The sequence below is a fragment of the Sorex fumeus genome, unplaced genomic scaffold (assembly GCF_029834395.1).
Source record: "Sorex fumeus unplaced genomic scaffold, SorFum_2.1 ptg000131l, whole genome shotgun sequence".
Classification (NCBI taxonomy): Eukaryota; Metazoa; Chordata; class Mammalia; order Eulipotyphla; family Soricidae; genus Sorex; species Sorex fumeus.
The window spans coordinates 33,256,300-33,273,400 of record NW_026606188.1 but is presented as its reverse complement, the minus strand read 5'-3'; the positions used below and the strand labels follow the sequence as shown (position 1 = coordinate 33,273,400).

Here is a 17,101-nt window from a genome sequence, read left to right as displayed (position 1 = left end):
GTATCCATGCAAATTTGAATACTATTTTCTTGTTAGTGCAAGATTCTCCAAGGTCTCTGATATTTCTATTGGTTGCCCTTCCTTCACAAGAAAAATTCTATTTTCATAATAATGCTCATTTCTTTTTCTAAGTTAAAAATGCTTCCTTTATTAATCAAAGCAAATACTGCTACTTCTAAGTTGAACTGTTACTGTATCTCTACTCCAAGTGTAAAGCCTGTGATTTTAAGGAGGATCACTTGCAAGTGTTACCAGGTACTTGCTTCCCCTTGGTGCACTCACCATGCCTGCTCCCTCTTAGTCAGTTCACTAGGAAATAAAGCTCTCCCAGCTCCCAAAGTCAATGTACTTAATGTTTTTTCACACCTGATTATACCAGAAACAACAAAGTTCTGAGGGAGCCACAATTACAGATATCACAGGTGTCCTAGCTGGTCAATATATAACATAACATTTTCATTAATAGAGTACAATGGCTTTTTAATCTGCACTACAATTACTTGTCACAGGTATTGCACATTCTACCGAGGACACATCATGGTTTCCAAGATGTGAGGCCACTCAGAACAAAATATGCAAACAAGCAGGTGGAGAGACAGAGGAGAGCCACTCGCTGAACCCCAACTACAAGCATAATAGTGCTTTGTGAGGGCAGCACTGATTTTAAGCATCTGTAACTCTGAGGCAGTCTCTATGACACATTTTGATAGGTTTAAAAAACCTGTCTCACTTACGCTGTAGTTAGTATATTAGTGTGGTTATAGGTTGTGAAGAGAGTTAGTTTCCATTGTTCAGTGGAGTTCTAGAGAATAAAAGAATATGGGCCAAATTTATAAACAGATTGTGTCCAATTCCCTAAGTAAAAGAAACAAAATAATAGCTGAAGTTAACAAAATTGTAAGAATTCTCTTCATAGAGCTTTGTACTGTCTTGTGAACTGCATTATTACATACCAAGAGCATTACAAAAAATCTTGAGAAGACAATTCATAAAAAAAGGATCTGGCCAGTAAGAATTTAATTTTACATCATTATAACTTTAGTTTTTGACTTATGTATGGCCATTTGCACATGTCTATAGAATATTTCATTTACTCTATAGAGGACAGATAGCCTGCCCTCAGTGAGACCCTGGCCTAAGCATATTTTCTTTACTTAATAGAGCAAGAGGATAACATTAAACATGGAAGCTTCTGGTTTGTGGCACTGAATGATGGAATACACAGAGCATCCTTCAAAAGCAACAATTAAGTATCCAACTAACTTTTCAGTAATACAAGCCCAATTCAGGTCTTCTGGCCCATTGGCTTGACATTCGCGGTTTATGCCTTGAAATTTCTTTTTGATTGTATCTTTGGAGCTCGCATAGATCATTTTACTTTTCAGAGGTGCTAATTCTGGTGCCCACAAAAAAAACAATCAACTCTTCTTTTCTGGATTCCTTGGTTTCAAAACTTGCATCATACAAAGCATGGCGACAATCCTTTTCAGGAAGCATTTCCACAAAGTGCTTGAAAGGATCAGTTATGGTTACCCCAACATCACCAATCAAGATCTCTTTACCTTCTTCCACAATGATACACTTTTTGTCTGCACTAAGACAAAAAATTACAATATCTTTTTCTTCTTGATTTCTTCTAATGTGGGGCACTTCCGAACTTTTATGTCATAAAAGATGCTACACACTTCATCAGCAACTTGCACTCCTGAAGTCATCTCAGCAGCAGCGGTAGCAGAGGTGCAGAGCAGGGCAAGTCTGGGCTAGTCAGGGCTAGTCTGGGCTAGTCAGGGCTAGTCAGGGCTAGTCAGGGCTAGTCTAGGCGGCTAGTCTGAGCAGCGTCCAGGGGCTGCGCGCATGCGGCTCGGGAGGGGGCGGGTGCATGCGGGCCAATAATGCTCGTTTCTTTTACTCGTTATTTTTTTTATTATCATTAGTCCTCTATTTTGCCTTATGTAAATATTATGACTTTTATTTAACTAATCAAATGAAAGAAAAAGGTAAAGTGTTAGGGGAAAAAAGAGTTGTGATATCTTTTAATAAAGGAAAAGATGAAATAGGTGCATTTCTACTTTTTGAAGCATAGAGCTGAAAATATGACTACAAATATCTTTTAGGGTCCATTATATATCATACTATTAATTCCCAGAGTCAGAGATGTTGCATGAAGTGATTTATCAATTGTTTGTAGGCAAGGAGATAAAAGAAGCAAGAGGAATGTAGAGAGCACTGAGGGCTCGAGGTGAATAGCGACTGTCAGAGGTCTCCTTTTATTCTATTTTTTTTAACCAGTTGCATCCTAATGACTTCATCACAGAGAAAGACTTACTAACAAGAGTACAAACAGTTATAAGATGAGCATTCGTCAAAGGAACATCAGGTTATACATTGTCTTCTTAAAGCTATGCTGTGAAGTCTATGTTGTTATGATTAAAAAAGTCAGAGGAAGATATGGAACTGGACATGTAGCCTCTACATATTGACGTAAACCCACATTCTTGTGGTTGGTTACACACAGGGCAAAAAGAAGGCTCGTGATACTTGAAGGCCAATCTGGATTAAGATTGTGTAAGAGAGGGGGAAACTGCTGCCTTGTACTGCCAAGATAATGTATGACTAGGCAGGTATGTGAGAGCATGATGAGCTCCTCCTGGTCATCGAACTCACAAGTTTTTAGCTTGCCCACTTAGTGAGAAACGGGGCCTCGGTCCTGCTTCCTGCTTGCAGGGAAGCATCCAGAGGCTCATCCTAATGTCCTGGCTTAGCATCAACACTAAATTTATATTTAGTTTTGTTTTTAATTTGGGGTCAACCCGCGTGTTTTCAGGCTTACTCCTAATTCTGTCACCCTTGACAGGAGTCAGGAGTCTGTATGGGGTGCTGGAAAATGAACCCTGGTCTGTTGTATGCAAATCAAGCGCTCTACCCATTGTACTATCTCTCCAATCCCATAATTGAACTTCAAACTTTTAAAGCTGGCCCAAGCAACCACACTATTCCAATGAAGTTTTGTAATTATTTTGTTATAGGGCTGGAGCGATAGCACAGAGGGTAGGGCATTTTCCTTGCATGCAGCAAAACAGGCCAACCCGAGTTCGATTCCTCTGGCCCTCTCGGAGAGCCCAGCAAGCTACCAAGAATATCTCATCCGCATGGCGAAGCCTGGCAAGCTATCTCTTATGTACTCAATATGCCAAACACAGTAACAATAAGTCTCACAATGTTACTGGGCCCATTCGAGCAAATCGATGAACAATGGGAGGATAGTGCTATAGTGCTACATGATTCTAATCTCCCCTTCTTCTACTCCATGTATAATATATATATAACATGGCATATATTATACACTATATGGCATATATCATATACTATTTTAACTATTTAGGTCAAAAGCAAATAATTATTTTTTCTATATTCCTAGATTAATAAATTACTAACAAAATAAGCTTTATCATAAGATTGTAGGCTTTAGTATAGTTCAGCTCCTTACTCAAAGAATACAAATTAATAAATATTTAATGCTTTTTAAAGGGCAATGAAAGAGTAATAGCATACTCCTCATGTTTTTCTGATAACAAAAATAATGCATCAGTAAACTGGAAAATATAGATAAATATATAGAGAACAAAAATATTCAGTACAAAATGTCATACCTAGAGATAATTTTTGACAAAATCTACCCTCTCTCCCACTTTTCTTTGGTGGGGGATACCCAGCTGTGCTAATGACTTAGTTCTGACTCTACACTCAGATAACACCTGGCCAGCCCTGGAAAGTATTTGTGGTGTTGGGGATTGAACCTGGGTCATCCCCTTGCAAGACAAATGCCCTCCTGGACATATTATTCCTCAGACCCTAAAAGTTTCCCTTTTCTATACTCATTGCAAATGTGTACTTTATGTAACTTAACCCTTTTGAAGTGAATTTTCATAAATAAACTAATTTCTGTTCCTTTATGTAATTTTATAATAATGTGGGTCCTGGGGCTGAGATCTCCAAGCCTGCTGGAATCGGGACTGAGCATCCTCCACCCAGATCCTCCATCTTCCAGTAGGCAGGGGTCACACCCACCAACTGACCACCAGCGCCATGTAATCCCATCAATGGCCAAGACCCAGAGACTATAAAACCCAGCTTCCTGAATGCGTCCACGCTATATCTTATTATCTCATTCTTACTTTGGACAATGTGGCAGGCTACCAAATGTAACCTGCCCACATGGCAGAGTCTGGCAAACTCCCTGTGGCATACCCTATATGCCAAATACCAGTAACAATGATGGGTCTCACTCTCCTAAACCTGAAAGAGCCTTTAATATGGCACTTTTTAAAATCTCAGGGCTAGGATGACGGGAATGTTACTGGGGCCTGCTCGAGGCAAACGACGAACAATAGGATGATCATGATCATGATCGTGATGTAATTTTGGACTTCTAGAAATGTTTTTGTAAGGTGAATAATATAATTAAAATTAGAAAAAGAGAAGGAGTGAGATAATATATTTGAATGAGTTTCTTTAATGTTTGTGAATGGGATGATCTGGCCTTAACTGGTTTTCTGATCTTTCATAGAACTTCATAAGTCTTGTGATACATTAACGGCAAAAAATATATATATTAAATACATATGGTAAAGATTTAGCACTGTAGCACTGTTCTCCCTTTGTTCATCGATTTGCTCGAGCAGGCACAAGTAACATCTTGTTACGGTTTTTGACATATCGAATATGCCATAGGGAGCTTGCCAGGTTCTGCTATGCGGGAGGGTTACTCTTGGTAGCTTGCCAGGCTCTCTGAGAGGAACAGAGGAATCGAACCCAGGTCAGCCATATGCAAAGCAAATGACCTACCCGCTGTGCTATCACTCCAGCCCATATGTTAAATAATATTAAATAAATTATATATAAAATAAATATGTTAATGATGAACTCATTCAAATCCTTCCTTTGATATTTGCATTTTACTATATTTGCTTTCCTAGAAATTTCAAATCACAAACAGTCTTGACTAAAGAGACAGTGCTAATAAATGATATACTTAATGCCACAACACAAAAATTAACTTTACAGATCTCCTACTGATTACATAAATTTACTTAAAAGTAGGCCACAAATTAATTCTTTTATACTCTGATATTTGAAGTTATTTACTGCTACAAGAATAATTTTCAACTAAACAAATATTTCCAATTTTATGAGAAGCATAACTTTTGCAAAGAAATTCATGACAAGTTTTTAGAAATTTGCACATTTGAACATCCAATTTTACTTTGTTCATACTATTGCTGAAAATCTCCTTTCTCATCACTAAAGCAATTTCCCAAACTCTGAGATTGCCCTTCCTAAATAATTTCTTCTAGAAAAGCTTTTGGCAAAAATTTAATACTTCAATCTACCATGGTAAGTTAGGTGAGTAAGAGAAATCCGAAAATAGATTCCAATGAAAATGAATCCAAGAACAAATACTAACTGGAAAGTCAGTGTCTCCTTGGTGAAGACCTTTCCATCACACATTCCTTGATAAAACTCAGTTAGAAAAGTCATGTTACTGATCCTACTTGTCACCAGCTATAAGCACTCACCTACTGAGAGTTCACAGATGGCTGAACCTTAATGCTTTCAATGAAAAATTCCAATTATTTGAAAATATAAAATTTGAGATTAATATTTCTTATAGTATTTTTAGTATGGATGTGTATTTGCATGTATTAGCATGTGTGTCACTCATGCAAATCCCAAGTTACTCTTAGAATGTAACTTGGGATTCAAATACTGGCACTGACAATTAGCTATATGTCTTCACCTCTCAATGCCTAGTTTCTCAGCTAAAACTCATTTTCTTTTCTTTTCTTTTTTTTTTGGCTTTTTGGGTCACACCTGGCGATGCACAGGAGGTACTCCTGGCTCTGCACTCAGGAATTACCCCTGGCAGTGCTCAGAGTACCATATGGGATGCTGGGAATCGAACCCCGGTTGGTCGCGTGCAAGGCAAACGCCCTACCCTCTGTGCTATTGCTCCAGCCCCCCAGAAAACTCAATTTTCTAACTCAAGTGACTTCTTGGTGTTTATGGGAGCATAAGACAATTCAAACAAGTATTTCTTGGACAATTTTTCTCAAGTCATCTTAATTAAACTCTTCCTCAAGCCTGACATGTGTAATAAATATATATATTCTACTTTTACTGGAATGTACTAGTAGTTACTCTCTATAAAGCAACCATGTTAGAAAGATGTATATTTCTGGGGCTGGAGTTCAAGTACAGCTGGTAAAATGCTTGCCTTGCATGTCACCAGCCAGATTCAATCCTGAAACCCTATAAGGTTCTCTGAGCACTCCAGGAGTGATCTCTTAGCACAGAGTCAAGGCTAACTTCTGAGAGTGTGCCCTCGCCTCCCCCCACCCCTCCAAAAAAAAAAAGATGAACATTTAACAGTTTGCACTTTAAAACACTCTTCAGGGAGTTTGCATTACATACATCTGACCCCAGTTAGATTCCCAGGACCACATACTACCCCTTAAGTACCTCTAGGAGTGACCCCTGAGCCCAAGGCTAGGAGCAGCCCCAGCTCACTGCTGAGTGTGTCCCCAAAGTCCTCCAAAAAACAAAATCAAAAAATCAAAACTGTAAGGACTGAAGACATATTATAGGAGTTTAAGCTTTTTATACACCCCTCCTCTCTTTGATCCAACAATACCACAAGGTTCCCTGAGCATTCAGCCAGAAAAAGTCTTCAGGAACCACTAGTGTAGACAAATCCATGCCTTCCAAATAGAATAGCTTCTTAAATTTGAAACCTTCTTGGTATCTCATTTCTAAATTTGATAATCATCACTTTATAACTTACAATTTCTTCTGTATCTAATCTTCCATTTATTAATGCAGGAATTATGCAGATTAATACATCTTTGTTGACATGATAATATATTTCTTTGTAACAATTTTATAAAGAACTGAAAAATTATATTCATAACTACCTAACAGATGAAGTTCTATATTATACCCAATTTACACATTGGACCCTTGAGACTGTGGGAGGCTACCAGTTCAGTAGTCACAGACCAGAGAGCAAAGAGTCACTATCCAGCAAGAGGCTGACCTCAGTGTAGGACTATATGATAGAAGGGGCTAAAGAGGAAAGTTAATTCAACATCTACATTGCTCTATTAAAAAACATCAACAAAAAGACTGTGACTTACCTGAGGCAAAATTTGGAGACTTTTGCTTTAGTGTCTGTGGGTTTCTTCATAACACCATCCATTGTTTCCTCTAACATAATCCTGGATTTCTGTTTTCCTGCCTCTTCAATTTTATGTAGGAAGTTGGAGGAAAAATGTCTGCCCTTAATATATTCCATCCCTAACTCATCCTTTACTTTGTTCCTTTGAAGTAACAGCAACAGCTGCCAACAGAGGATCCCCCGGGCTTATAGTGTATCAGTTGGCTTCACAGATGAAAGCAAAGATGAGAAGAAAGAAATCCCTCCTCTAAAGAACTCCACTAATGTTTTTTTTTTTCACTTTAAATGCATTCTTTCATGAGACAACACATACATTTATAACAATTCCAAAATCCTCAAGGCAGGAATGGTGAAGCATGGAATTCTAGGAGATACAGCTATTCGTAATTTATTTGGAATAGCCAAATGAAGTGAAGAGATACTCAGATCTTTATCATTCCTGATTTATTTTTAAAAAAATCTCATCCTTTTTCCGACCATACATTCTCTTCCATTTCTCCTTAATACCTGAAGGAAAATAGAAGAAAATTGTTCCCATATTTATTTAGGTTTACAGCAACTTGACACTTTCCAGAAGTAGGCAGGGTAAGAGTTGGGGGCAATAATTCTTTATTTTAATACAAGTGCTTGTGTTATAACGTTGAAATTATGAAGGAAAAATATCAAAATTATAGAAAAAATGTTTAAGTATCTGAACATACCATTTGACATAAATACGCACTTATATGTGCACCATCCACACATAAAAGCATAAGAAAATGCAATATGTTTAATTTTCCAAAATGCAACATATATTGAAATACAAACATAAGAAAAATTTTATTTTTTGCAAAATACAAATAGATGAACTTTGATAGTGTATATTAAATGAAATGAGACAGGGGAAGACAAATATTGCATGATTTTAGTTATGTGTGAGATAGGAAGGAAGGAAGGAAGGAAGGAAGGAAGGAAGGAAGGAAGGAAGGGAGGGAGAGAAAGAAAGAGAGAGAGAGAAAGAAAGAAAGAAAGAAAGAAAGAAAGAAAGAAAGAAAGAAAGAAAGAAAGAAAATGATTAAACAAAAATTAAAAAAAAAAACTCTGAGAACATATTTGTGGTTACCAGATAGAAAGAGAGTTCAGGGGTGGGACAAGAAGGTAAATTAGAGGTTGATTATAGCAAGAAAATTAAATGTTTTATGGTGGCCCTGATATAGTATAAACTGGTGTAATACGTACTGAGGTAGTATATACTGTAGAACACACATGTAGACTGAAATTCTCTAGATCTGAAACTTATATAATGTGAGAAACCAGTTTCACTTCGTAAAAAATTATTTGGGCTGGAGAGATAGCACAGCAGGTAAGGCTTTTGCGTTGTACACGGCTGACCTGGGTTTGATTCCTCCATCCCTCTCAGAGAGCCCGGCAAGCTACCGAGAGTGACCCACCCACACGGCAGAGCCTGGCAAGCTAACCATGGCATATTTGATATGCCAAAAACAGTAACAACAAGTCTCACAATGGAGAGGTTACTGGTGCCAGCTCTAGCAAATCGATGAACAACGGGACAACAGCGCTACAGTGCTAAAAAGTTATTTGATGTACCTATAGGGGTTCAGGAGTAGCTCAATGGTGAGGTGCCTGCCTGGCAAATGTGAGGCCTCAAGTTTGATTGATTGTCAGCACCGGCCCCACATTCACCAATGTGTTCCAAGAGGCATTACTATTACCACAACAAAACATATCACCCTGGCAAGCACCCTGAGTGTCTCACCACCTGGAACCAGAGTTTTTGTTCCCATCCCCCACCCCTCAAAAGAAATGTAAAAAATTGAAAAATACCACTGTTCTTAGAATGCACTGCACTGTAGCACTGTCCTCCCGTTGTTCATCGATTTGCTCGAGCGGGCACCAGTAACGTCTCCACTGTGACACTTGATGTTACTGTGTTTGGCATATCGAATACGCCATGAGGAGCTTGCCAGGCTCTGCCGTGTGGGCAGGATACTCTCAGTAGCTTGCCGGGCTCTCCGAGAGGGATAGGAGAATTGAACCCGGGTTGTCCAATATTTTTTTTTAAAATAAATATCATAGCTAATATATGTGTGAAAATTACATACAGGCAATCAAACCTTGAGATTAACTTGAATTAAACTCTAAATAAAATCATGTGAGTTTTAAGACTGTGTATTCCTATATTAACCTAGCACAGCAGTAGGGCGTTTGCCTTGCGTGCAGCCAGCCTGGCCAAGCCAGGTTCGATTTCTCCGCCCCTCTCAGAGAGCCTGGCAAGCTACTGAGAGTATTCAATATGCCAAACACAGTAACAAGAAGTCTCACAATGGAGACGTTACTGGGCCCGCTCGAGCAAATTGATGAACAACGGGAGGACAGTGTTTGTTTGTTTTGTTTGTCATCTATGTAAAGATTATTATTATTGCTATCACTATGGCCATATAATATAGAAAATTAATTTGCCTGAATTCTTCAGATAGGTGCTTTACTCTTCTGTGACTCTACTATACATAATTCATATTTATTATCGCGCATTTAGCTCCATCTGTTACTCCCTAAAATTATATTTTCACTGATATTTCTTATCCTGATAACAATCACCACCAAAATCCCCAATCTGGAAACTCCCTCAGGTAACTTTCTCTTCTTCACATCTCACAATTTTAATTCTTATTAAAAGCTATCAATCCAACCTTAAATCTCTCTGAAATCCATTCTTTTCAAATCCATGGAGTGTCCATCACCTTATGTCAGTAACTCATCATGCTTGAGTGAAAAAAAATATGACTGAAGTGAACTTTTGTTCTTAATAACCTTTGCTTCCCTGCAGCCCGCTGTGCTATCGTTCGATATGCCAAACACAGTAACAACAAAGTCTCCAATGGAGACGTTACTGGGCCCGCTCGAGCAAATCGACGATCAACGGGAGGGCCTTTACCTTTTTACCTTTACCTTTACCTTCCCTGCAGCCCAATTCTATCTACCCTGTCTCAAAAGTTTGTCAAAGTGACAGAAGAAGGGGCAAGGTACTTGACTTGAGTAAACTCTGAGCACAGACAACAGGGACAGAAAGAAACAGTGTGGAAAGGAGAGGGAGAGAAGAAAGGCAGGGACAGAGGGAGAGAGGGTGGGAAGAAGCGAAGGAAGGAAGGAAGGAAGGAAGGAAGGAAGGAAGGAAGGAAGGAAGGAAGGAAGGAAGGAAGGAAGGAAGGAAAAGAGAAAGAGAAGGAAAGGTTATCATTTCAGACAAAAACATAATTTTATTGTTTTAAGAGTTCAGGACTTAGATATAGAATAATGCCTAAATACCTTCAGGTGACTGGCTGTAGAGTTCTGTCACATCTGTTTCTACTTACTCAATCACCACACTGTTTTGGGGACTGATATAAAACCACTGGATTTTCTTGCCTCTAAACACGTTACTTCTAATACAAGGAACAATCACTCCCTCCATGAGCAAACTAGAACTCAACATTAAATGGAAATTGTGATAATAATGACTTCATTAAATTATGAAAGCACTGCAAACTACTTAGCACTTTACAAATTGTGTCTATTTCTATTTCCCACAACTAATAATCATTACAGTTTGAGCTTTTCTATTTCAATATGTGCCATTCAAACCTGTTCTAAAAACAACACATTATAGCTTTTATGGTGTTAATAAACATCATCAAAAATAAGCTTCCACTATTGTTCTCTTCAAGCTTTTTAAAATAGTTGTTTGCATCTCTGGGAAATTGTAGGCAACATTTCCTTTGTGTTATACTTATTTTTTCTTATTTTCTTTTTAAATTGCAAATAAGAGCACTAGTTTCCCCCTGACATTTCATCCTATTTGCTCTGAAAATGCTATTATATCATTGACTAATCATCTGTTTATAAATATAATTATCATCTGCCACATTACACCTACAATTATCTAATAATTGCCTTTGTATTGCTTTCCAGTTTTGAAATTACGGTTTTAAAAACGTGCGCCCTTCCTTTATGGAGCTCTGTAGAGATCCACGATGTATTTTTCAAATAAGTTTGTAGATCCAGTTTTCTTTTTGTTATTGTCTCACTGTAATAACTAATGTGAAATTCCAAAGTAGTGTCCATGAATGCTGTGGATGAATTACATGAGGTTTGATACATAAACTATGAATCCTCATTGTTTTTTCATACAATGTTTTCTATTCTTATAACTTAGGCACTGAAATTTACAGTACTGTGATAGCAATATTTCAGGCATAACCTGTTGCTACACCATGGTCTCTAGATTTTTTCTCATGCCTCATCCCCCTAGCAGTCTGAGTTCACTAGGACAACTTTCAGGTCTGTTATAGTTGGATTTTTCTTTTACTCCCTTAATGATTTTTGTTTGTGCTTTTTGGGGGTGACTCGGGGGAGACACACAGAGCTGTGCTCAGGGCTTACTCCATATGCCAAGAATAAGACTGGGATCAGATTCCTACATGACAAGTGCCTTATCCCTGTGCTGTTTCTCCAGCTTTGTTTTCTGTATTTCTTTAGACTCTACATATGAGAGGGATCATTCAGCATTTTGTCTTCTCTGATTCACTTTGATAGGCATAATACCTTTTAGTTCTGTCCACATAGCAGACATTGCAGGGCTTTATCTTGCCTTATAGCTGATGCTACTGAATACATATGCATATATGATATATAATATATAGTATATATGCATATATGACATATATACATGTATATGATATATGCACATATGACGTAAAAATGTATTGAAGCTTTTTATCCACTCATCTTTTATTGGGTGCTTGTGTTATTTCCAGATACTGGTTATTTTCAATTGTGCTGAAACAAAATTTGTAGTGCAAAAAGATTGGGGTTTTTAAGAGAGGGGGGTTGTTTGGGGGCCACATCCACATTGTTCAGGCTGACTCCTCTCTCTGCTTAGGGTCAATCCTGATGATAGTCAGGAAAACATATATGGTGTCAGGGATTCTAACGAAGGCCTGATGCATGCAAGGCAGTTCCTTACCTCCTGTATTGCCTCTCTGGTCTAAGTAGATTGTTGAAAAACGAAAATAATATTGATGATATAAGAACTGTGGTTAAAAATAAATGAAAGTCAATTAAAGGAATTTTAGTATATCCTGAAGTGAAAAAAAAACAGTCTAGATACCAGGCTAATAGAGAAAAGGAATATTTGAGGATACTCTAGTATTTGCTCCAGTTTAAAGTTGATTTTTAGAATAAAAGGCATGCATACTCCTATAAATATGTATCTTTTTCAGTTGTATTAAAATTATTTCTTGGGGGCTGGAGCGATAATACAGAGGGTAGGGCGTTTGCCTTGCACGTGGTCGACCTGGGTTCGATTCCCAGCATCCCATATGGTCCCCTGAGCACCGCCAGGGGTAATTCCTGAGTGCAAAGCCTGTCTCTGCATCACCAGGTGTGACCCCCACAAAAAAATTATTTCTTATCTTGCCTGTCAAATCCACTTATGAAAAAATAGATAACTTTACCTGAAAATTGCAGATATAAACAATTCCAGCATTTTTAAAAGACCAAAACAATATTTTCTTTTTAAAAAAATAAAAGACTACTTTACATTTAATTTCATTCATCCATATCCCCTTCATGTTTTTCTTTTCTCTGCATTTTCATTTTGAGTTTACAAGACAATAGCTTCTGATTCCTTAGTTCAGGACCTGATTCATAAATGTGGACATTTTTTAGGATTTGTAAAAGTTATATAAAATAATTACCCATTGTTCCTGAATCCAATGTACACATTCTCCAATCTGAATGTTAAATAAACAGATCATTGAATTTTACAGCTAAAGGAGGTCTGTGAAAACATGGAGTCTAAGTCTCATATCTATGGATAAAACTAAAGGCGAGAAGTTTAAGTCACTGAGCTGTCATGTAACTAATTAGAAGAAAACTGGAACTAGACACTCACATTTCCTGAATCTAAAACCTGCGCTCCTTTTTAATGTCTTATATTCTCTTATGACAGACTTTCGGTATCAGCCTGTCATTCTTAAGAAGAAGAAAATGGAGTTAAAATGAGTTTGCAGTGAACCAGATTCACAAAGCCCAAACTAGGAATGCATAAAAGATCTGTAGTAGAAACTTTTCTCCAAGGCTTCCTATTTCTATCAGTAGTTGTGAATCTTGGACTATTTTTTTAGAGACAATAACACTAATTAACTTACAGTTTACTCACAATACCTGATCATCTTGAAAATTCTTTGCAGACTTTGGTTTTTATGCTCTGCCTAAAAGCATTCTGTCCATGCCCAAAGAAATGTGTAGATATTAAGTACAGCGCTTGAGATGTGCACTTTGGCAGATCTCCATTTAAAGGCTTGTTTTATGAAGGATGAGGAGCAGCTGATTCGACTCACTGAAATCCCAGAGGAAATGGACTCAGTTGATGGTAACTGATTCTAGTGGAAGCAGGGAAAGCTCAAATTTCACCCCTCCCTCCAAGCTCTGCTCTGATAATTACCAACCAACCCCTTTCAAGAATATTTCATAGGATGAACCAGCAGAGTGTCCAGAAAGGGTGGGAAAGGAAGGACACGGCATTTCCAGGAGGGTGGAGGAAAAAGGGGCTGTGAGCTTTGCTGGGTGATTAGAGCTAGGGAAGTTGATCTCTTTTGATGCTGTCAATGTGCGCTGCAGTCACGCCTGCCGCTGCCTGCCCAGCACCAGGATCTTAATCAGTCACTATGAAAACTCATTAGCTCCACAGCAATGAGTTCTCCACTGCTGAAGCTTGGCGCTGTGCTCAGTACCATGGCAATGATCTCCAACTGGATGTCCCAAACTCTCCCATCTTTGGTGGGGCTCAACACCACCAGGCTGAGACTGTCAACAACAGATTCCTTAGTAAGTCATTCTGCTGGGTTTGGCCATCTTGGGATGTAAGTGCGTTAAGTGAGAGTGCTTTATTTTGTAAACCGAAAAGACAGATTGTGCTTCTCTATTTACAGGTCTGCTTCAAAGATGCAATATTTATGTGATAATTTTTGTCCTGGATTTTTTTAGAACCTCTTAAAGGCATACCAGGAAATAAAGGAATTGCCTGATAAAATTAACTAGGAAATACTGAACTCATTAAATTCTTAAGAAAGGAAACCTTTAACTTAGCTATGTTAATGGCGTTGGAAAGAATTCTTAAATAAATATAAGTTGTTTCTACTTAATTTCTATTTAAGAATCCTTATAATTTTTTTACAGAGTATGCTACAGTGTATACTCTAGCTAATCTATCAAATCTAGTTTTACTAGAGCAGTTTATTCCTTAGAATTCAATTCCTCTGACTATTTGCAATGCATTCAGTGAGAGAAAACAACATTTAAAAATATAAACTAATAAAAAGTCTCTAGTAATATAAAATCTGCCAAAAAGACATGTATGAGAGTAAAAAAAAGCCAAACAATATAAAACTTATTTGATAAAGTCATCTCTGTATTTTTTTTATTTTTATAAAAATATCTGAGTTTAGTTAGAACTCTAACTTCTTTCTTCAAAAAATATTAATGGATTTTTAAGATTATATTTTTAACAAAGTTATTCTTCCAGTAGTTTAAAGTAAGGCTTTGTTGCAGTACTTTAAAACCTTTTTATAAAAGGTACTCTTTTTAAAAATAAAAATGTATATAATCAAATGGAAGGAGTATCCTGTAAACATATTTACTCTGCACTCAAATAAAAGAGACAGAACCCATTCATATCCTTGAAGCTCTTTGCCATTTTTAAAGTGTTCCAGCGGAAGATAAAAAAATAATTTATAAAAATAATCCTCATGTTTCAAGATAGGTTCACAGTTACTGAATGATAATATGTTAATCAATGTGTATTTAACTGAATGGATTCAGATCATATTAATTACATGATTATCAAGTTCAGGGCACCAATACAGGATAGAAGAGGCAACCTTTAATATACTTTTGAGGTTTGACTCTTCGAGGTATTTCTGGCACCTCAAAACTTCTGTTATTTATATTACTCCATTCACCTATATGGGGCAAGAACAATACAAAAGAAATTGATGTTATGAAGAAAGTGTGATATGTTGTCCAAAAAAAATTACAAGAAACTTTTATTTGCATCATTTAATACTTACTGGGCCAAATTTTCACGGTATTCAAGTGCTTGATGGTTTTCCACATCTTGATTTTTGAATTAACTCTTTGAGAGAATGAATCAAAACTGAAAAATTCATTAATGGGATATATTTTTATATATCTTCTTGGTTCTGATATCCTTTGCATATAAAATCATCAGTTTAATCATTTATTACTATTATTGATGGAACAAACACATTTTCAAAGTTTTTTATGATATATTTATATATTCTGTTTGTCTTTTAATTTTGAAGTTAATTTATTTTACTTATTTTAATTTGCTGCTTTAAAAACATAAGGCAGTACTGTGCTTAATGGATGTTTCTAACAATCTAAACTTCACTTGGATGATCCTACTTTGTAAAAACATACAAATCCCCATTAATAAAGAAAAATTTCAGAAAAGTTTCCACTATTTTATTCAATGCAACAGAGAAAGCAAATATCAGAAACTTTACTTCTATCTTGAATGATCCATAGAAGTGGTATATGATACAAAAGAATAATGTCTATGACATTTCCCTGCCTTAATTATTCAAGATAATTGCCCATACCTTAGGATCCCCATGGTGAAAATGTATGAATCTGTACTTCCAAGGCTAAAAGTAATGAAATATTAATACTGGAAAGAGGCTTAGAAGTCTTCCAGGCCAGTTATTGTCATTATTTTTGGGTAGTGATGCCTTTGCTTTCTTTTCAATTTATTCTTATGTAATACACACTAAGTAAATATTTACTGAATTGATTTTGAAGTGGAAATGTAATATGTAAGATGGTTATGGATCAAAAATAAATAATTAGGGAAGTTGTTTACTATACTTCCATGATATGCTACTTCACAAAATGTTAATTGCCTCCATTATAATTCCTCTGTAGAAACCATACAGTCTCTCAGCTGGATATAAGACTACACTAATTTAGCCTCTTCAGCCTTCCAGTGGGGAAACTGATTCCAAGTTTTACAAGTGACTACAGTTTCCCCCAATTCATTTGGCAAAGCCAGAAGTAGAAGCTAGTCACCTGACTGCAAAACTGACATCCTAACTCATCTTTGATTACTCTTGTCCTCTGGGCCTCTGGCATTACATTAGATTCTCTCTGTCATGCTCTGTTAGTTTCCAATGACTTGGACTCTACATGCCTTAGATGAAAAGGTGGAAATTTCCCTAGTTCATAGAAATAGCAAGTCTGATCTTTCTTAACTATCTCTTTGGTTGTATATTTACAGTTTAACTAGAAAGAATCTGCACACCAAAAACTAAGTAGGCCTTAAAATTTGCTTTATGAGTATTTGAGAGATGTTCAAGTGGCAAAAAGAATGCACATATGCACATATACAAATATGAACATAGTATTTCTTAGTAATTGCATTAGAGGACCTAGAAAAATGATAGGACATAAATAATTGATTGACAATAAAATATGTTTATGCCTATATCTCTGAAATAGACAGAGTACCTATAACTGTCTTGGAAGTGGAAAGATTTTTAAGTTTCTGGGATGTGTTAGTAAGTTAAATGCTGATCATTGTGAGGAGATTATTCCCTTTTGTTTTTCTGCTGACAAACTCCTCTTTTTGGTCCTGTTTCTTATATTTTTTTGTCTGTTTTGCTTCCTCCAATCTTGCTATTGAATTCTGCTTTGGGACCAGTGATATTTGCAGAAGCAAAACCTCAGAGACTGCACCAGCCCCTCTGGCATTTATTTCTTCCCCTTGAGACTGAGCTTCTGAGAAATCCCACACACTGTGGACTCACC

The 17,101-nt window shown here is 36.9% G+C and overlaps 1 protein-coding gene and 1 pseudogene across 1 annotated transcript in view; one reads left to right on the top strand and one right to left on the bottom strand.

Annotated features, from left to right (window-relative positions):
• Positions 1-681: 681 nt before the first annotated feature.
• Positions 682-1,715, bottom strand: LOC130046210 (destrin-like; annotated as a pseudogene).
• A 12,251-nt stretch (positions 1,716-13,966) lies between these two features.
• The window catches only part of OLFM3 (olfactomedin 3), a 50,558-nt gene continuing 47,423 nt past the window's right edge, over positions 13,967-17,101 (top strand). Inside the window, exon 1 of the mRNA XM_056139086.1 lies at positions 13,967-14,101. Within this exon, the coding sequence (XP_055995061.1) occupies positions 13,967-14,101 (135 nt within the window). The remainder of the gene's footprint in view (positions 14,102-17,101) is intronic.